A 23,115-nucleotide genomic window follows, 5' to 3' on the forward strand; every position below is an offset into this window, starting at 1 on the left:
CAGCATCCTGTCCACGACAGTGGCCAATCCAGGCCAAGGGCACCTGGCAAGCTTCCCAAACGCACAAACATTCTATACATGTTATTCCTGGAATTGTGGATTTTTCTCAAGTCCATTTAGTAGCGATTTATGGACTTGTCCTTTAGGAAACCGTCCAACCCCTTTTTAAACTCCACCACTTTCTCCGGCAATGAATTCCAGAGTTTAATTATACGTTGAGTGAAGAAAACTTTTCTCCGATTTGTTTTAAATTTACTACACTGTAGTTTTATCGCATGCCCCCTAGTCCTAGTATTTTTGGAAAGCGTGAACAGACGCTTCACATCCACCTGTTCCACTCCACTCATTCACAGTAAAATAAATTACAATAAAAATTAACAAAATCACATCAGTCAATTACATTTTTCAGTTGTAAAATCAACACCACACTTCACTAAGCAAACTTCCCACTTTTCCTGAAAAATAAATGGTCAAATATAGTCAGCCACAACCACCAGCAGCCCAAAGCTATGGGTTTTCCTGAACATTAGATGGCAACTGGCTAAAAAAATGGCCTTCCACCTTTCCCTAAACAACTGCCTCAGTCCTTAAGACAGCTTGTTCCACAGCTATTCTGCCACAAATAAAAACATTAGCATTGGACTCAGTGGCGTAGCCAAGGGTGGGTCCGGATGGGCCCAGGCCCACCCACTTCGGGCTCAGGCCCACCCAGTAGCAGCACACCTATGATGTGGCTGGCAGAGATCCCCAAGCCCCACAAGCCAAAAACTCCCAACAGCTGTCCCTCCTGCAGACCTTGTAAATAGCAGACCTTCGCCTGCAGCGACTGATACATACTGGTTTCACCGGCCCCACATCCTTCCCTCTGATGTATTCCCGCCTATGTGGAAACAGGAAGTTGCATCAGAGGAAAGGCTGTGGGGCCAACATGAGCAGTGTGTATTAGTTGTTGCTCGCTGCCGATGAAAATCTGCTATTTACTACTTATCATTTCTAAAGCGCTACTAGACGTACGCAGCGCTGTACATTCTAGTAGGTATTCGGGGGAGGGGGGATGTTTGAGAGACCACATGGCATGCAGGCAAGAGAGGAAGAAACCAAATCACTTGTGGGACAAGGCAGAGTTCTTCTGCCCACCCATCTTGGGCCCAGGCCCACCCAAAATTGAGTGTCTGGCTACGCCCTGCTCCCTCTGCCCACACATATAGAAGACTGAAAAAATGGAATTCCAAGGACTGTATCAAACAGCCAAGAATATATGATTAAAGTTTATCTGCCAGATATACAGGTTCCATGTTATGGAATGATTTAATAGCAAGCTTCAGCACCATAATTTGAATAAAAAACCTTCACGTGTAATCAGTGGAATTCTCTAAGGAGGTCGTTGACAGACGGTCTTGCCTGTAACACCTACCAACAATATTCCTGCCAAGGCGCTTTGAGTTGCTTCTGAGTCCTCTGCTGATGTTCAAGCTTGTGGGGGGGGGGGGGGGGGTGCTGCAGTGATATCACACTTTTAATCATGATAGAGAGGCAGGTCCCTCAGAACTGAAAGAGTGATATCGCTGTGAGAAAAATGTCCAAATGCTGATTTATGCCACTTTTTGGACGTTTTTCTCTTTTGAAAACGAGGCCCAAAGGGCCATTAACAAGAACCTGAGCACTCTAGGCTGTTCATAGGTGTTCAAATAGTGTAGAGACTGACCTTGTATAAGATGACTCCACCGGTTGCATGCTTTCTTACAAAGCTGCCAATTTTATAAAGGCAACATAGGTGCTTATGTGCTTTTATGAAATAGGCTCCAATAATATTCCACAATTGCTCACAAGGGCTGACCAAATAGATTACATCCCAGTGCCAATTCTTCTGTGCTCTCACCTCTACAAGGCTATTATTATTTGCTCTTACAGAAAGGACATATACCCTCCATACTAATCATCGGAGAAGCAAGCTGGGGAAGGCAAGAGTGCGTCAGGAGATGGATGGGAGCCGGGGGGTGGGGGGATGAGGGGGTACAGAAAAAGTACACCAGGAAACAGTGATCTTCTGGTTTTCAGACTTAAGGGTACTTAAACTAAGCTGTGGTAAGCATTAATATGTGTTTACCACACCTTAAATGGGCTTACTACATGGTACGCTGAGGTGTCCCATGGCAAAATCCTGATGTGCGTGTGCACCCCTCATGCTAAACACTAATTTTTATTTTCTGTACAAAGGGGTGTGTCTGGTGGATGGAGAGTGGGCGTGTCTGCACTAAGCAGCGCAGCCATATTATCACACGCTAACTGATTAGCATATAGTTACAAAATGGATGGCGGTAAGGGCTCACGTGTTAATGGCAACATTAGCACATGGCCATTAATACCAAAAATAGAAAAATCACCCTTTTTCTGACCATGACAAAAAGTAGCCTGAATGCGTAGAAAAGATCTGCGTAAGGATACGCTAAGGCCACTTTTTGTCAAAGTCTTGTAAAAAGGCCCCGTAGAGTTTGTGTGATCCTGTCTCAGTTTGTATGGATAACAGTTCATTGAAGTTGGATTGGATCATATTTGAGTGACGTTTATGTGTTTTTACTATGGGGACCCTGTTTAATTCTGTTTCAAGTTTCTCACTTGCTGTTGTGTAACATGTTGTCTTAGTGTTAATTAATAAAGATATTTGAAGAATGAAAATGAGTAACTGTAACCAGATACAAAGTAAAGTTTAAGGCACTCTGCAAAGCATATTATTATCCAACAACCTAACCTAGTGTGACTGGCATAAACCATTGCATGAGAACTGTAATCAGTACAAATGCTGTGTAAGCATTAAAACCAGTGTAAGGTGGGAGACTGGAAAGGCAAGGAAGAAAGGTCAGTGCTACAATATTAATGACCAAGGTTCAAATAATAGATGAATATGCATTCAGTATTTTTGAATCTGTATTTACTAAAACTACCTTGTGCTAATGCCAGGCCATGATAAGTAGGAGTATCGCCCGCATAATCTGTTCAAGCAGTGCTAATTGTGCCAAATAGAACGGCTCACTAGAGTGGAAAATAGTCATCATATATCTAACTGAAGATGATAATGACCTTTTAAATAACAGAAGCAATTTTATTTCAATACTTCAATTACTCTGAAGTCTCAAATGTCAAAGTGCCAGGCACTTTCAAAATAACTTAATATAGACATTTATAGCACTTAGACACAGCTAGTTTCTTATCTAACCTAATTATACATTGTACAGGAAATTGCAAAGCATCACAATTAATGTAATTTTTTATAGTGATACATATAAGCGACCTTTGGCACTCTCGGTTATCTGCAGGCCGTGATTTACGCCGGGTTGATTTAGTTTACTGCAAAGTGTAACAGTGCTGTTTGCTGCTTTACTGAGAGATGATTCTAATTTAATATTGTAGAATAGAATTGCATGTGTGACCACAGTTTTTATTTTAAAACATAACAGTTGGGGGGAAATTTTGAGCAGCCTATGTAACTAAAATATGCAGATGCTTTTATTGTACATTGAAAGACAGACAATCTAACTACATAATTTGTACCTGCTATTTATAGGGGAAATGAGGGGTGGGGGTTAGGAAAAAAGAATCACATAGGGTCATCTGGCACAATTATGCAGTGGGAATCACTCCTGCCCTCATAAAATATCAGGTATTGTCAGATAAGCCTGGGGGTCCAGCTGAGGATGTGAATAAAAAGTTATAAAATGGCTCATATTTTACATAGGCTTCAGGGGCTTATGCGTCTTTTTTGTTTGTTTGTTTTTTACAGCTCATATGAGGGTACAGAAGAGCTGGGGGTCCCACTTGGACTTTAAGAGAAATGTAAAGGTGGAAGACTTTTTTGACCCAGGACAACTCCTTCTGCTGCCTTAGGAGCACTGCTAGGCTCGTTGGCATGCTGAATTGCTCGGGGAGAGGTCAACTACAGGTATAGTTAACTTTTCTGGAATAACACCATTTGAAAAAGTTTAAGTAATGGGCTATTCCTGCATTGTGCCTTGTTTATAACCTGTATGTAACTGTTAATTACAAATTCTATAAGATATTTCCTTTTTTGCTTAGCTAATGCATTTTATCATTAAGTAAATGTTTAACCAGCTAGCAAATGCATTTCTCCTTCGCTCTAAGATGAGGCCTCCTGTACTAACCCACAACAATTGCAAATTTAGTACACATCTTTGGGCAACGTACCTACAGGATGAAAACGAGCTGCTGTCTTATCTCCATATGTAGGTAAATTTAGCAAGGACTACATTGTATATTTCCATGGCCAGAAAAGTCCCTTTGTATAGCAGTGGCTTAAAATTAAAATTTTCACTGGCCCAAATCTGAGGCCTGGTGAACCCTGCCCCCAGGAGGATGCCAGTCTAACAGCTTAAACTCCTCCCCCCCCCAGCCCTGAGTTAGAGTATAAATATTAACCTTGCACCTCCCCAAACAGAAACTCCACCCCTTAATAGTAACGGCTAGCCCTACCCCTATGCCCTGCAACTCACAACTCACCCAGGGACAACGGGAGCAGAAATCATTCACAAGTTCTCCTGCTCTGGCAACTGCTGCTGTTAAAATAGTGTTGCCTGCCCCAAAGCGGTATTACCATCAGACTACAACTAGTGGGCAGGCTGCCAATAAAGCTCCTGCTCCCATTGCCCATCAGACTATTTCTATTTTTAAATGGTGGGAGCCACAATGGATGAACAGGTGGGTGTTAATCTTAACATTTCTATGCGAGTCAGGGCTATGGGATGAGTCCACTAGAATATCAGGATTTGAAGGCCTGGTGGGTGTGTGTGTGGGGGGGGGGGAGGTGGAGCAGGTTTCCAGGGGGTCTTGGATTCAGGCCAATAACACTTTCATTTTCAACTGTCACCATTCAAAGTGCAAAGGGGATTTTTGGTGCTTCACAAAATAACTATTTTTGTAAACCTCCTTAATGAGATGCTTTTCATGAATTTGAATCACAACAGCTTAAGAGAAATTTAAATAAACATTCAGCAAAGTTTACTTTGCACAAAAGTTTAGTACAAGACTAATTTATTTTGTAAATTATTTTTGTGAAGGGAATCCCTGTGTTAAATAAATATATAAGTAAAAAATGCTGGCATTGCTGGTGTCTTTGTACCAGCCAACGCTCAATACCCCTTATACTTATTAATTTATAAAATTTATATCTACTCTATCCATCGATCTAGTAGACTACAATTTCACATATAAAGTATAAACACAGTGATTAAACAAAGTTTGTAGAAAATTCTTAAAAACTCAAAAACATTTTGCACTTCAGTACATGAGCCCCAAAGAACAGGTATTAAGAAGTTTTATCATAGCAAAGTTTTTTTTTATTTTTCATGATCAGAATCTCTTGATATATCCTGATTTGAGCAAGGTTGTCCAGAAAGAAGTAGACATGGTTCCATTCCTGATGATACAACAATAGGTTGTTTATATGGGAAGAGATATTCTTCTTATAGTTTCCTTTGAAACATTTAGTTAAATATCGAGATGTCTATTATACTTTTTATGATCCTTTACAAGTAGAAGAATGCATTAAAACATGGGAGGTGTGCTCTGTTTTAGCAGCATTTGGCTGATCATAAAGAAGAGACGGGGAATTATGGGGTCCTTTTACTAAGCTGCGGAGAAAAGGGCCCTGCGCTGGCAGCGAGGGCTGTTTTTCCCATGCGCCAGGGCTCTTTTTACCACAGCCAGTAAAACCTGAAAAAAAATAGCCATGCGGTCAGATAACTCTCACTGCATGCACGTGCAGCGGGGAGCCCTTACCACCACCTATATATATATATATATATATATATATATATATATATATATATATATATATATATATATATATATATATATATATATATATATATATCCATAAAGAATAGAAGGAAAGTTTTGTCCATCTGTTTGCAAACCTTGCCCCACAAATGATCCCAACTCATGCAGGAAAAATGCAGTTGACGTAGCTCTGTGTTACTGAGAAAACGATGCAAGTGAATGTAATATACATCCCAAATATAAAGAGACAGCAGTCCACTGGGGAGGGGTGGGGTGGGGTAAGGTTCTTGCTCTATAGCTCAAGAGGAGGAGGTCTCCTACTGCAGTAGTGGAAGATCCAAGTGGAGGCTGCAGCAAAATATGATAAGCATGGAGGGAAGAAAGGGAGCGGGTACAAGGGAGAGGCAAAATGGGGAGAGGAAAAGGAATGAGTATAATGGGGAGCAAAAGAGGCAAGGAAGAGAAAGGAGAGGGATAGAGACTGAGTACAAGGGGGAGGAACATTGCAATTGATAATGGAATGGCGAGAAAACATGAGGAGAGGAGAAATAGAACACCATGACCACTTGATATGGGCCAAATTATACTTACACCAATACTTAAGGATCCTAATTTAGATTTAACTCTACCTTCAAGTTATCTTCCTGTGGCAAGTATACTTATTTTCATGAAACTGATTGAATTATACATAAACCAGCTGTTTATGGAGTACCTGGGTAGATTTTCTTGTTTACATCAATCACAATTTGGGTTTAGACCAGTCCATAGTACATAAGTATTGCCATAATGGGAAAGACCAAAGGTCCATGAAGCCCAGCATCCTGTTTCCAACAGTGGCCAATCCAGGTCACAAATACCTGGCAAGATCCCAAAAAGGTACAAAACATTCTATACTGCTTATCCCAGAAATAGTGGATTTCCCCCAAGTCCATTTAATAGTGGTCTATAGACTTTTCCTTTAGGAAGCTGTCCAAACCTTTTTTAAGCTCCGCTAAGCTAACCGCCTTTACCACATTCTCTGGCAACGAATTCCAGAGTTTAATTACACGTTGAGTGAAGAAAACTTTCTCCAATTCATTTTAAATTTACTACATTGTAGCTTCATCGAATGCCCCCTAGTCCTAGTATTTTTGGAAAGCGTAAACAGACGCTTCACATCTACCCGTTCAACTCCACTCATTATTTTATAGACCGCTATCATATCTCCCCTCAGCCGCCTTTTCTCCAAGCTGAAGAGCCCTAGCCGCTTTAGCCTTTCCTCATAGGGAAGTCATCCCATCCCCTTTATCATTTACGTTGCCGTTCTCTGCACCTTTTCTAATTCCACTATATCTTTTTTGAGATGTGGCGACCAGAATTGACCACAATATTCAAGGTGCAGTCGCACCGTGGAGTGATACAAAGGCATTATAACATCCTCATTTTTGTTTTCCATTTCTTTCCTTATAATTCGTAACATTCTATTTGCTTTCTTAGCCGCAGCAGCACACTGAGCAGAAGGTTTCAACGTATCATCAATGACGACCCTTTCTTGGTCCGTGACTCCTAACGTGGAATCTTGCATGACGTAGCTATAATTCGGGTTCCTGTTTCCCACATGCACCACTTTGCACTTGGTCACATTAAATGTCATCTGCCATTTATACGCCCAGTCTCGTACGGTCCTCTTGTAATTTTTCACAATCCTCCTGCAATTTAACGACTTTGAATAACTTTGAATAACAATAAAAATTATTTCTTTCCTCAAGGTTTTTTTTTCCGGTGCTCTTTATTTTTTTATGACTTTCCTAGGAAGAATCAGGGAAAATCCTGATGAACTGCTTTTGTCCTATGCTGATGACATTTTGTTTCTTTTACCGGTTCCATTTAGTATTACAAATTTACCTGATATTGTTTCTACTGGGATTGATAGAGTTCGTAAGTGGGCATTTATTAATAAGTTGAAGCTGAATCCAAATAAGACAAAAGCTCTTTGGTTTAAGAATCCAAATATCGCAGTACCGAGCAGGGACTGTCTCTCTTTGTTAAATTGTACAGCGCTGCGTAACCCTAGTAGCGCTCTACAAATGTTAAGTAGTAGTAGTAGTAATAGTACTGGTTAATAATAAGGTGTTAACTGTTGAGTTGGAATTTAGAGTGTTGGGGATTATCCTTGATTCCTCTTTGATTTATGGCCCTCAGATTGGTCAGCTCTATTGAAAGACAATGTTCAAGTTGAGACAATTGTGATTAATATGTTCATTTTTTCATCTAGAAGCATTTACAGTTTTGGTCCAGAAGATGATACTTCCTCATCTGGACTATTTCAATTTTCTTCATTTGGGGCTGAATTCAAGACATTTGAGGAAGCTTCAGCTTACCCAGAACACCACAGTAAGACTAATTTTTGGAGTGCGTAAGTATGTTAGTGTCTCAAGTTACTTGGCAAAATTACATTGGCTTCCTCTCAATGAACAAATATATATATATATATATTTATTTAACATGCTTGATATACTGCATGGGGCCTAGCCAAGGCTTCAATTTGGCAGCTTATTTACTGTTCCAAATTGTTCATGGTTCCACTTCTCAGCTTGTGATAGATATGGATTCAAAATTATGACTGTTTGGTCATTCTTCTCCATTCTTTATGAAATCCACTAATTCTATGCCCTCCTGTTTTTAGAAAAATGTGTTTTTTGAGGGTAGTTAATACATTTTTCTCTCTTTTATTGTTCCTTTGTGGAATTCTTTTCCACTAAACATTCAGATAGAGCAAAATTACTTGAAATTTTGAAAGATGTTAAAGACTTATTTGTTTGGCCCATTTAAAATGTAATTTTGCTATTCGGAAATATTATAGTATCTTATACTGTTTTATTATTGTACACTGGGCTGAATCCTATTTTAGGGGAAACTGCGGTCTAAAAGCATTACATTGATATTGACAAAAACATCCTTTCAGACACATATGCTATAACCCCTTAATTAATTAATTAATTTGTAACACTTTTACCCCACGTTTTCCCACTTATTAGCAGGTTCAATGCGGCTTACATAGAATAACTAACTGCCTTTTGCACAAATGATTCTGGCATTGCAACTCAGAAGGTACTGGAGGCACTGACTGTCTCTTCATAGCTGCTTCCCTAAGATCCATTTGCAACTCTCCTCTAGTCCTTCAGCCATGTCTTAGAGGGTCCCCATTACTGCCTTCACACAGCTCTGACATAGCTCCCTGCAACTCACAGAAAATCCTGGCACAACAAGATGGACGTATCAGAGGAGTGCTTTTCGTGCCTCTGTTTTCCAACACTGACTGCCTCTTCAAGGCTTCAAGCCATCCTCAGGACTCACTTGCACTTCTCTGAGAGCCACTCAAGTTGTAGAGATAGTGTGCATATTTGTTCAATGTCAAGTCAAGTGCCTTAAGATAAGCAAACTTCTGTTACCTTGAGCACTAAAATTCAGGTCATCAATTCCCTCTGTTATGAGTATATAATATATAGCCTTCTTCTTGTCCTCCTCTTCATTACCAGCTACCCTCCTCCATTATTTTTCTTTCAGCTCTTTCAAATCCTTTCTGCTAAACCTCATAGGAAAAAAATATTGCCCTTTTAGTTGCTATGCCCAGTGGCACATATAATATAATCAATGATGCACTTGATCTCTGATCTCTATAAAGAACTCACTGCAGAAAGTTTTTACATAAACTGAGTACACTGACAGTATTTCTTGTGCAACTCTGGGTGCACACAATATGCCTGATACTCCGAAACTGTAATGGCCTGATACTGCTGACAAGGTAAGTAGTGCTGACTAGGGCCATATCTAGGTTTCAGCATCATTATTTGGTTAATACCACTGAACATCTTGAGAGACTCCTGTGGCACTATTAAGATAGAGTTTGATGGTCTGGGGGTGGAACTTGGGCAGAGCTAGGAGTTACCTGGAGACCAGCGGTATTCAGTGCCGGTATCTGAATAACTTAGGACAGCAATAAAACTGTCCTAACTTGCCTGGATGACTATCCCAGTAACAGTGTTGAATATCGGTTATCCAGGTAACTTTCAGCACTGCCCATTATAGCAAGATGTCCAGCACTAGCAAATACCTGGATATTGTGCTGAAAACACCAGAGAACAAATTTCAGGAAAATAATTGTTTCTTCAACACCTTTGGGTTAATCTAATAGAATTTACAACCCTGAATCAGAATATAACCTTGCAATTTTTCTGTCATGCAGGGTTTGGCTGAAATATGGTAAGCCATATTGTAGACATTCTTTAGCATCAAATCTATGATAGTTGAATGTTCTAATGCATGCTTATTAGGTGTATCATTAGTTTTATGCTAACATTGTATTATGTCTCTGGTATTTGAATTCCACTGTTGTTAAATGTGTATATTTTTGATACTGTTTCATGGTAGTTCTATTATTAGGTTTCAATCTACTTTTTTCAAGTTTACCTCATTTATTATATTTACGTTTATTCTTAGTTATCTTACTATTGTTATGCTGTTAACAAAATTCTATGTTAAACTGTACCTGCTGTTGAATCTCTTCAAAAAGGTGATTAACAAATCCCAATAAATAAATAAGTAAATAAATAAATGTGTACTTCATTGTTGAAGTCATTTATTTCAAATTGAGTTGTTAGATGAGGTCATTTTTACTGTTGAAGACCAATGTCTCATCTGCTGCTTTCTTATCATTGGGCTAAGGGTGTCACATCTTAGTACAGGAACCACTTCCCGATGCTGTATTATGACATTTGTAACAATATTATCTATTATCTATCTAGAAGTTAAATTTGGTGCCTTTTTCACGGACCTCAAAAAAGACGTTCCATTTTAACTTTATGTTCGTTTCACATCAGTCAATCTATACTCTGATTTAATACTGTTCAAGTACAGCTAAGCTTTTGGCGCCTTGTCTCAATAACAATTTCTGAAATATGCGTCGAAAGGAGAATCTATTACAGAAGTTATTTGATCTTGAGATAACATTAGTTAATTCATATACTAAATAAAAACTGTTTAAGTATAGCCATTTTTTGGCACATTGTTTCATGAAATATGTGCAGCAAATTACTCTCCACTTTTTAGGCAGAATCTATAATGTCAGCTATTTGATTCTGAGATAACAGCAGGTCTGATTAATAAATGATTTATAGTAGTAGTAGTATCTGTTACAAATGGCGCATGCTAAATAAGCCTTGCACCAGTCGATTTACATATTGTCTTCTGCATATACCATCAAGGTACAGTCAATTAATATTTATATACGAGTGTCTCTCAAATCAATAGTCACAATGTGGAAGTTTCCCACACTCATTTTATCATTTTAATTTTTGACTAGTAAAAAAGGCCCATTTCGGTATGAAATGAAACGGGCGCTAGCAAGGTTATCCCTCTCTCCCTCCCTCGCTCTCTCCCTCTGTCCCCTCCAAGTCCCACGGCCCCCTTTCTTCCCTTCCGATTTCTAGGCCCTCCCTCCTTCCCTCTCTCTCCTTCCTTCTGTCCCTCCCCCGAGTTCCAGTCCCCCCTCCTCTCTGTCTCACAGACACGTCCTTGCAATGCCTCCACCCGCAGCCCTCCCCTCCCTAACACTGGTCCCGACCATCCCCCTACATGCACTTTGCCCCCCTCCAAAATTGCCAACCCCCTTCTGCTACCCTCCCCTCCCCCCTCTTACCGGGGTCCTGGCAGCAGCAATGAAGAGCCTCGCGAGTCTGCTGCCTTCCCTTCTCTTCGCTCTCAGCTCTGACTCTGGTCCCGCCCTCATTCCTGTTTCCGCAAGGGCAGGACCAGAGTCAGAGCTGAGAGCGAAGAGAAGGGAAGGCAGCAGACTCACGAGGCTCTTCACTGCTGCCGCTGGGTCCCCGGTAAGAGGGGGGGAGGGAAGGGTAGCAGAGGGGGGTTGTCGATTTTGGAGGGGAGGCGACATACACTTAGGGACGTCTCTGCCCGCTCCCGCTGTTCTTCAATGCACGTCTCTCACTGGGACCGTAACCCCCTGCTGACGTCAGGCAAGCAGGGTTCTACTGCTGGCCAGTGACATCAGCAGGTGGTTACGATCCCAGTGAGACACTTTAGAACGTTCACATAGCAAATTATTATATTAGATGACCAAACAAGCCCATTTTCTTTCAACATATTTTAGGCATCAGCCATCTTTTACGCTCCTCCCCCTCCTTTTGCAAAACAGTTTATTATATATATATATATATATATATATATATATATATATATATATATATATATATATATATATATATATATATATATATCTTTTTTTAACAGAAAGTTTTCCACAATATAATTTTTCCATTAGTTTTTCATCAATACAATTCATTAACAGGTTTTATTCAAAATTGGATTTTTAGAGTTCTTTTTTCTTTTTATTCCAAAAGGAGGAAGTTTTGTTGCTGCACACGGAATCCATCTCACATTAGAACAAATTTGGAGAGTTGCAACAATCAAGTAAACTTTTTCATGTTTTAAAAGACCTATATATCCAGTTGCAGAATAAATTTGTTACCATAGTCTCTCTCTTTTGAAACAATGTGATTGTGTCGATGTTTGCTCATGCTGTATGTGTAAAACACTTCACTGGTACTAATTAACTGTTGTCTGTCTCACGAAGTACAACATCACCCCTGAGACAATTTTAGGTATCTAGAAATTCTTGAAAAGCAGCGGTAAATAAATCTTCAAGGCTGTTTTAAATGCCTTCTTCCTGTCTCCCCAATTCAAAAAATACTCACTTGGAAATCTATAATCCCTATAATTAGTACTGTTCAGGTGTTGTTTTCTAATTTACCATGATGTTCTGTTTTCTTGAACAAACTTTTTATCAGTTGGAATTGAACTGTCCCAGGTGATCATAACCTCTTTATTTTCTATAATTCAGTTAGGGTTGCGATTCCAATGCTTTTCTGGTTCAACAATTTTGTATGTTTACAAAGTTCCCAATGGAGGAGATGTGCTTATTCCCCCAAATTCTATATATGGTACCTTAAGTTGTGTGCACTAATTTGGCTGCATGGCCAAATTACTCACACAAATTAATTGATTAATAAGTCAATCAGCACCAATAATTGGTACTTAGCAACCAATTAGCAACACTAGTTGGCTTTAATTAGAATTTACACACGCAACTTTCTAGGTGTATTCTATAACGTGGTGCACGTAAATTCTAATGTGCATAGTTGAAGAGGGGGCATGGTCATGGGTGTGGAATGGGTGGGTTGTGGGCATTTCAAAAAACTATGCACACTATTGTAGAATACACCTGATCTGCGCCTAACTTAGGCACAGGTATTTAGGCCTGGTTTTGGTTGCCTAAATGGGTGCACTTAAATATTAAAGAATGATGCTTGAGCATATTCTATAAACTACGCCTAACTTTAGGTGTATTTTTATAGAATCATGCTAACCACGTGGTTTTACAACACCAATTTTTAAGGTGCCATATATAGAATTTCCATCATTGTGCCTTTCTGTATAGAATATTTCTCCCATAAGAACACTGCAGCCAGCCACAAGATGAATAACCCTGTCCAGCTCTTTCTTACAGAATCTACACATGAATGTTTTCCCAGGGTTTTATTTTAATAACTGCAAATTATCTCATCCATTATCTACTGTCCTAGGCTGTAACTATCAATCTCTTATCATTTGGTTTCAACTCACCTCTCCATAACTATTCATGTGTTAGGGTTTGATTGGCATATAGTTCCTAAAGTAGCATCTTTGTATTTCCCACTGTGTTTGTGAGTTTGCCACTTGTTTGTCCTTGTTTGCTAATCTAATTCTTCAAATAGTATTCTCTCTTATTTTCCAAATTCAGCTATTTCTTCCCTTTGTGTACTGTTAGATTCTCAGTCTACTTCTTTAGGAAGGTGGGAGGGGTTTGTGCTTTTGCTGCTGTTGTTGGAATTGGGACTCAGAGCAGAAAATGAAATGCCTCAGCTATGGCATTTTCAATATCTGATGCTTCTGTTGGAAATCCCTGACATGAGGATTTATCAGAATCACTATCTGCCACAAGCTCTGTAGGGAATGGGGTTTGCCTCCTACCCTGTACTGTTGATGTTTATCTGATGTTGCTCTCCTGTCCCCCCACTCTGAACTGCCTCTGCCTTTTCTTCACCATTTGTGGAGAAGGGAACAGATAACTGGTCTCTCATAGATGCACTGTAAGCTACAGCTCTTGGTTTTCCGCTCTTAAAAAAATCACTCCAGCTTGGCTGATGAACCTCTAGAGATTGGAGATGTTTCTCTGTTCCTCCATGCTATTGCTGCTGCTGGACTTTATCTTTTAGAGGCATCAACTGACTTCCCTCTTCTGCTTCTGTCACTACTTCCATACCTACTCCTTCCAAACATTTTTATTTCAGCAGACTAGATTGTAGGCTCTATTTGCAGAGACCATCTCATACAATATTGCCTGGAACAGTGACCCTGAATCATCTTCTCTGAATAGGAAAAGCAAAATGGTGATCTGTTCTGCTTTCATTCACTTTCCCAGTGAGCTTATGATGGCATTACTAGCCATGTATTTGGGAGAATGCAGGCTGCTTGTCAAAAGGTTTCAACAAGATCAGTAAAGTGCCTTATATTTTTGTCTCTTCATCCTAAATTGACACCAGATTCTCTTCCCTCTCCTCCCCATTAACCACAGGTCTGTTTCATGGGCAAAAATGGGTAGAATGAAGAGGACTCAGCCAATTCTGACTCCTCGGTCATTTGGTTCTTTAAACATATATAACATGAAAATGCCCTCATTTGTTGCATTTTGCCATTTATTTGAAAATGAAAGCATATCCCTAATATTACCCAAGTTGCTCAATTTAGAATTTCAGTTGATGTGTTCACCAACCAACTGGCAAGCTATTAGACATTTATGAAACAAAAAAGAAAAGTCTCCCTTCTTTTGCTTTTTTTTATTATTATTATTATTATTATTATTTTCAGGTCTTGTGATATATTACCAGTCCTAATACCAAACATTTTAAAAATGCTGAAAACTCTATTGTCATAATCTAGCAGATTTGTAGTAATACCAAAAATAGTTCTTTGAGCATAGGCTAGCAAGAATCTAATAAATGTATTTCTGGATGCTTTTTAGTAATACAAACACACTTCAAAATTCTGAATAAACTGTTTGACTTGCTGCAAAATCAAACAAGTTAAAAAACATCCTGCAGAATCCAAATATAAACTACCCTTCGAAATGCTCCCAATTCATTAATACTATAACCTTTTATACAATTTAATTAAATGGAAAAAAAAATCATCGAACTTGAAGTACATAAACAGAAGTAAAAAAATAACACAATTTTTCTGGTTTTATAAATAACAGTCCACTGGGCATTAAATACATTACACATTGGTTTACATCTTGTTTTCCTCAAAGAGAATCTGTGCATAGACTGTGCTGGTGGGAACACCTTTTGCCAGCTTTGGTGGTTTCATCAGTTCCAGTTCAGCGTATGTTAAACTCTCTTCTGTAATTTTTGGCTGCACAAGAAAACACGAAAAGAAAAAAAAACATAGTTACAATATTCTTATGGCTTCTATTATTTTGCAAGCAAACAAACAACCAATCCCCCCAAAAGGCTGGTGTATCACAACAATATGAAAAGAATATATATATATATATATATATATAAGAGTACACTAAAAAGAAGAAACAGAGCTGTGTTTCTGAATTAAAAATCCTTTATTCATGCATCAGATCTTTCTTATTCATATATCAAAAACCTGACATGTTCCTCGGTCAGGCTGTTTCAGGGGTCGATATAATGTACATCTGCGGGCAGGTGCTAATTTTATAAACTATGAAAGCAATTTTATAAATTTGAGAGGTGGGGGGGAGGCATAAAATGACTTTGATAAAATTAGCTGATGGGTTACAGGTGTAGAAGTACACACAGTGCCAAAACTGCACGTACTTTCACTTAACTCATGCGTTGGCATGTTTTGGGACTGAGGTTGAACAGACACAGGTGGAATTATATTTTACATGTGTAGTTTCTTACATACAGGGTAGGTAACAAACTGAGGCGATCAAACAAAAAGACAATAAAGTCCCAATCAGGAAAAGCAATATCTTTACTTCACAATTATAGGTCACATGTGTGGTACAGTTAAAAGAATTCAAAGCAGACCCGTCTCGGCCATGTTTCGGCAAACATATGCCTGCATCATGAGTCGTATGAATCTAAGATGTGTCACAATGAAAAATAGCTGACGGACCATAGAGCAATCAGACTGCACTGTCAGATACCATGAACTTGCAAGCAGTGCCTGCTTAGTGAAGACGTACCTCAATAGTGCTGTGTGAATACATGCACCTGCATTTTACAAGACAACACATATGCCTACTCCCTCATAGGAGTAAATGTCCTCATCTTCAATGTATATGAGATAAAACTGGTTTATCCCTAGTATTCTATAAAGACACATAGGGGGCCTGTTACTAAGCTGCATTAAGAAGTTAGCTTGTGTTTTACCACATGAGAGATGTTAGCGGGAATTCATACTAGCATCTACTGCACATTAAAATCAGCAGCACTGCAAAAACCCTATGCTAGATGCCTAATGCAGGTAGGATGTGACATGGGTAGGTCAGAGGAATAGCCACCTGTGACAGCTAAGGAATGGGCTGGCACTGTGTACTAGCTGTCATGACTGCCGATAATGCGGCTGCACTTACTGCTACCTCAAGAAAAGGCAGTAAGAGCAGGTATGTTACTTGCATTCTAGTAGCATGACCATGCCCTGACAGAAAGGACCCCCCGATCTGCCTCAAACTGATTCCTGCTCCGAACCCTCAACTACTGATCTCCTCTCAGACCCCTCAAAAACACAGATTGCATCCCTCAAAAAGCTCCTCCCCAAGTCTAAGCCCTGCCCAGATGTTTCCCATTAAATCATCTCCCTACCAAACCCTCCACCTACCTTGGTACTTACCCAGAGATGATCCCTTGTAGTCCAGTGAGCTAGGGCACGTGCAGTCCCCTTCTGCTCCTGGTCCATATTACTTGGGGCTCAGAAATAGCAGTGATGATTCCTAAAAGTAATCATGTGGTACTTTTGCTAGTGGCCAGACTTCCATATAAAAGCAAATTGCTTTCATATAGGTCTTGCTGTCATTTTTGAACCCCAAGCCAGATGAGGCAGAAAAAGAGGGGGACCGCTGCCTCCCACTGCCCACTGGACTACCAGGGATCAATTCATGTTAAGTCCCAGGGGTAGTGATAGTCTGAGGAGTCAGGAAGGTTACTAGAGAACATATGGGCAAGGATTGGATTCATGGAGGGGTTCATGAGGAGGAGCAGATATGGGAGGGTTGGGGATTGGGGTAGAGTCTGAGAAGGTTATTGGGGATCTGAGAAGTGTATCAGGGAAAGATAAGATCAGGAGGATGGAAGTGGAGTGGGGGGATGGGTAGCACTACTGCAGGTGTCTACAGTCAAGTCTAGGGCCAGGACCATGTTACATGCCTGGGATGATAGTACAGAGGTACGCTATCTTCCAAAGCATGTACAAGAAGATGGTGCTCATGTGCTAAGGGTCCACCCTGTGTGATACAGCAGATACTGGGCATGCCCTCTTCATTTATTGCAAAGGCTCTGCACTTAACTGCATGTTGACTTTTGCTGTTAAAATGCGGTAAGTGCAAAATATTATTGTGCTTTAATAAAAAAGCCTCATAGGTGCCTATTGTGCCCTTTTACTAAAGCGCAGTAAGTTTTTGCACTTACTGCACTTTATCAGCAAAAATTAACACATGGTAAGTGCAAAAGTTGTGCAATAATTGGTGGGTGCATGCCCAGCAGGTCTCTTGTAGTTACCCCACAGAAAGGTTTCTTACTGCACATTAAAAGTAGGTGCGGATCCACTTTAGCAGTAATTCTATAACAGTGTGTGTGCCTGATGGGTGCCTATGTGACATGTGTTCTATATAGGAAAGTAGGTTCCTACTTACCTTTATAGACTACTAGCATAACAGATGAACTATGTGCCTATAATTTAGGCATCAGTATTTATGCCAGCCATAAAGTTGGTGTAACTGCTTGCATGTAAATGTCAGAGATACACACATAACTTACCGCATGCAATAAATTACATATGCATGGATTCCTACCCATGCTTTGCTCAGAGTCCACTTATCAATACAATAGGTGCAACATACAATATATACCCTCAAATTCTATAAAGGTCACCTAAACTTGAGAACCCAAAATTGGGAGCAGATCCCAGATTGGTGCCCAAAATAATTTGTTAATGGGCTCCAATGATTTAATTATTGTCACTAACAAGCACTTAATTGGCACTAATTATAATCTGGGTGCCGATCTGGTTACACGCTATTCTGTAACAATGGGTGCCTAAATTCAAGGAGATTTAATTGACAGGATAAGGTGTCATTTGACAGGGCTGAAGCCATAGCTGCCATCTTTATAAATTCAAACCATAGCAAACTATTGGTTCACGTCAAGCCACACGTAGGCAGTCCTTATTTCTAGTAAATGTTTGTTATTACTTTGGGTTACTCAATATGGTGGCAAACTCCGCCTACTAGCTTCAGGCTAGATAATGGGCCAAGCATGCACCTGTCGTCTCCTGTCAATTAAACCACCTTGCCTAAATTGGATTGTGTGCAACTCGAAACGGGGCGTGGCCATGGAAGGGTCAGGGGCAGGTTAGGGGCAGGTCAGGGGCATTCAGAAAAGATGCATGCAGTGTTACAGAATAGTGAGGATCTATGCCCAATTTGCACACCAGGATTTATCTGGCTCAAGTCCTCGTGCACAAAATTGAGAGCTGAATTTGGCGCTCAGTGCTATTCTATAGAGTGCTCATCCTCAAGCGTACTTTATAGACTAGCATTATACGCTCAATTTTATCAGTGCCAAATTTTCAGTGCCATTTGTAGAACTGGCTCTGTACGCTTATTTACAAAATAGCCCTTAGGCAGAAATGTGACATTTATGTACATATGGGCACACACAGGTGTGTATATGCCATTTCTCTAATCATTTACATGCATAGGCAGTGTATAAATGTAACCACCTACATTATAGAATTAGCCTGTTAATTCTTCCTCTTGAGGAGGCAGTAAATACACACATGATAACTGCACGAGTAACAGTGTGCAGTAAATACTGTGCATTGACTACAATGTGCACCCCATATCCATCTCCACCAATAACTCACCCATTTGCCAGCTCCTAACACCTCATGCAGTTAATGAGTAAATAGTGCAGTAAGAGTTACCACAAGCAAACATTATGTTAACCACTTACTGGTCAATAGTAAAACCATTTAACTGGCCAGAAATGGCTCCTGACCAGTTAAAATGCTTTTCGGGGATATTATTCTGGGCGCATTCCAAGGACAGAGTCTGGCTGGTTAAGTGCTGATATTCATCACTTAAATGGCCAAGGTAACGAAATAAATGGGAGGCAGCCAACGGATGGTTAAGTTCTGAATATTGACTTAACCGGCTATGTGTTAGCTGTTGCCTTATAAACTGGATATTCAATGCTGAATTCCTGACGTGGCCCTGCATTGAATATCGAGGAATAATGCCGACAGTGCTCATCACCGCCAGCTGAGTATTTCCTCCTTAATGCACTTTATAAAAAGTGCCTTTATAAAAAAATTAGAAATCCGTGCTTCTTGCCCTCTCAACTTAGGCGACCCATTATAAAATTAGAACTCTGCCCCTGCTCCATCTAAAAAAAAACCTCTGACTTCTGCAATACCTGCTCAGGTATTCTTTCTAAAACATGCTTTAGAAAAGGAAAATTCTTTAGGAAAATACAATGTTCTGAAGCAGTTCTACATGTAAAAGTGCATTATCTGTGGACACAAGCTTTATAAAAATTGTTGATGCACAGCTTTCATACATGTAATATTACCAGAGCTAAGTTGTGGCATTGTCGCTAAGTTGTGGAGTATTGTTGAGGAGAAGTTTGCTTTTCCATACCTACTTTTAAACATGCAAGCATGTGTATGCATATTAACCCCCCAAATTGGAGTGTTGCAAAGAGCAAGTGACCAAGGGGCCCTTTTACTAAGGTGTGGGAGGGCTAACGCACAGGCAGCATGCACCAAGTCGGTAATTAATTAAATAATTTTCTACCGTGGGGGGCGTTCCCGGTGGTAATCAGCAGTTGGCATGCACTGCATGGTTACTGCACAAGTAGCATGTGAGCCCTTACCGCTAAGTCAATGTTGGCGTTAACAGCTCAAGCTGTAAATAGGCACATGCTAGTTTTAATTTCAGCACAGGCCCATTTCCTGGCCCATTAAAAAAAGCCCTTTTTCCTAGCCGTGGTAAAAAATGGCCCAGAGCGCCCAAAGCACGCGCCCACACTACTGCAGGCCACCTTTTACCGCAGCTTAAGCATATAAGTCGATGTAAGCATATAAATTCTCCGAGACATTTTCAGGCTGGAAGCATGTGCACATGTTTGCTCTGAAAGTTCTGCAAAGGCTTCACTTTTTACCCATGTGCGCAGTTATAAAATTACCTTCCCAAAGGGTAAAACCTCCTTAACACATAAGATTCAAAAAAATTCCATGGATGCTGCTTTGGAAAGATTCTTTTTGTAAGGACCAGATGACAGAACTCTCAGGTAACTCATATATACTTTAGATGGGTCAGCCTGAAACTACAACAGATAAACAGCAGTAACATCCCAGTTCTAAAAAAAAAAAAAAAAGTACTTCCAATAGTCTACTGAATTTTGTGTTTACAGTGCTGCTGTTTATTAGCTTTCACTTTAAAAAAAAAAAGCAGAACTGGATTGTAATTCCTTAGTGGATTTTACTCAGGTATATATGGTATAGCTATATCTGTCTATATAAATGAAATATATAAGAACTACGTTCAGTAAACTTTCTCATACCAGTGCACTGAGGTTTAGCAACCAACATACGGTAAAACAAATCTAAAGCTGAAGCTCACAGATTACATGTCAAAAGAACAGAGATTGCTAAAACTTTTACATAGATTCAGAAAACAAATTTAGTTTTTTGTTTTGTTTGCATAGCTTGTGCTTAAAAACACACTGCAAAGTCTACTTCCAGGAACGTCCACTAAAGTACCAGACCTGTTACAGGAGTCATTTTAGGGAGCATTGAAAGGGTAGGCATTTATTAGGGCTCTGCTGTCTTTAGGTGGCTCTATAGAAATGAACTGCTCCAGGGCGTGCAGCATGCACATTAACTCCCTGCATCTCCGTTTAATTTAATTTCATGTTATAATGGTTCCATTTAGAAATATCACGTGCCCTAAAAATAGCAGCACAACGCCCAGCTCATGTAAATTTTAGAACCAAGATTTATGAAATCATATTGTCCAGGTGTTTTATTGTATTACCTCAGGATTGCATTGTTTTGTGGTGTAGATTATCTGTTTATTCGAACGTTATTCCATTATGTTTGGATATGAAAAATAACACTATATTCCTTAATACAGGTCATTGGGCAGGCTTGGCTGATGTGTTGTTTTCATACATTTTTATGATGTTCCTATAGTAAACATAATTTAATAAAGCCAAAGCACACTAAATAAATAATTGCATCTAGAAAAGCAATAAAACCAAATAAAATTAGTACTTTCATAAATGGAAAGGGTACTTCAATTACCGCTACCAGCAACAGCACACCATAAAATGTGTAGAATAATTTCCCCTATGCATATTTCTTGTATGTAATAATTTGATTGAAAATATGAAGAAAACACACAGGAGGCTCAACATTATAAAGTATATACAATTTCTAACAAAAGATGCATATTAATGGGGCAAGAAAAGCAAGACACCTTTAAAAAAACATTCTCTTCCAAGTAATGTTGAATACCATAGCAATCGGCCATTTTATTGATCAAAAAGCACTGGCTAGTTTCATTGACAACATATTTTTCTAATTAACTACTTATAAAATATTGTCAACATATTTTCTAAGAAAGCTATCCTCACATTTTGCTCAGACTGCTAACAAATTTTCATAGTAAAATGGCATACAGTGTAATAATACCTGTTGAATTATTACAAGATAAAAGTATTAATATGCTTTTGGTAAGAGTTACAAAAAAAATATCTGATTAATGTATTTTCACCAAAATCAGCAAATGATCTTATCCTTACTTTACATGAGTGTTTCCCAAGTCTGGTCCTGGAGTACTCCCTTGCCAGTCAGGTTTTCAGGATATCCACAATGAATATGCATGAAAGAGATTTGCATATAAGGAAGGCAGTATATGCAAATCAATTTCATGTATATTCATTGTGAATATCCTGAAAACCTGACTGGCAAGGGGTACTCCAGGACTGCACTTGGGAAACACTGTTTTAGATTATTGGAAAGAAGGACATTAGCCCACATTTAAGGTTTGCCTATCTGCTGGGATCCATCAGAGTTTACTTTATCTGTAGCACTCTGTAGCCAAGTTTTGCGGCCCAAATGTTGAGAGTTGGCTGTCCCCGACCATATTATCAAAACGAAAGATGGTTGCCCATCTTGTTTCGATATTACGGTCGGGTACACTTCTTTACGGGGCCGTCCCTAGAGATAGGGGCCCTTATAGATGGGCACCCGGTTCGATTATGTCCCTCCACGCTACCCTGTGCTAACTGCCATTGTTCAGTTAGGGGAAAATTCTATAAATGATGCGAAAATTTGACGCTGAATAAAATGGCACTGAATGGTATTCTATAACAGGTGTTCAGGGATCTGAGCCCTTTATAGAATAGCGTGTAGCACCAGGATTATGTGCTCAACTTTGGGTGTGTGGAGTTACATCAACTGAAACCAAGTGTAAATCCCAGCAAGTAAATTGTGTACAGATCCCTCGAATTCTATAACGCTGTTCACATTTTAAGGGAATGCCCCTGGCTCACCCATGCCCCTCCCATGGCCAAGCCCCCTATGCAAATCTGCAAGGAAACACTTATATGCTATTCTATATATGGGTACATAAACGTGACTCAATAAGGGTAAAAGGGGTAGAACTACAATCATAATAGTAATGTGGGTAGGTTAAAATATCTGGCTAGTCCCAACTAACTGCTCATGAGTAGACATTATTGAAAGGCATCAGCAAATAGGTAAGTTTTTAAATAAGCTTTAAAATTCGATAGAGAAGACTGTAATCTTAATGAACTTGAAAGAGCATTCCACAGTCGGGGGCCTGTTCAGAAAAAATAGACTCCCTATTGTGTTCATGAACTAGCAGAATGGTAACTGGGAACAATGAGTTGGTTCTGCTGTTCTGATCTTGGACAATAAGGGATGAGGAGACAAAAGAGGTATAATGGT

General features: G+C 39.6%; 1 protein-coding gene across 1 annotated transcript in view; it reads right to left on the bottom strand.

The window, feature by feature from the left end:
• Positions 1 to 14,621: 14,621 nt before the first annotated feature.
• Positions 14,622 to 23,115, bottom strand: part of VSTM4 (V-set and transmembrane domain containing 4) — an 83,280-nt gene continuing 74,786 nt past the window's right edge. The window contains exon 8 of the mRNA XM_030204855.1: positions 14,622 to 15,297. Coding sequence (XP_030060715.1) covers positions 15,172 to 15,297 — 126 coding nt within the window. The 3' untranslated portion in view covers positions 14,622 to 15,171. The remainder of the gene's footprint in view (positions 15,298 to 23,115) is intronic.

Source organism: Microcaecilia unicolor, chromosome 5 (assembly GCF_901765095.1).
Source record: "Microcaecilia unicolor chromosome 5, aMicUni1.1, whole genome shotgun sequence".
NCBI lineage: Eukaryota > Metazoa > Chordata > Amphibia > Gymnophiona > Siphonopidae > Microcaecilia > Microcaecilia unicolor.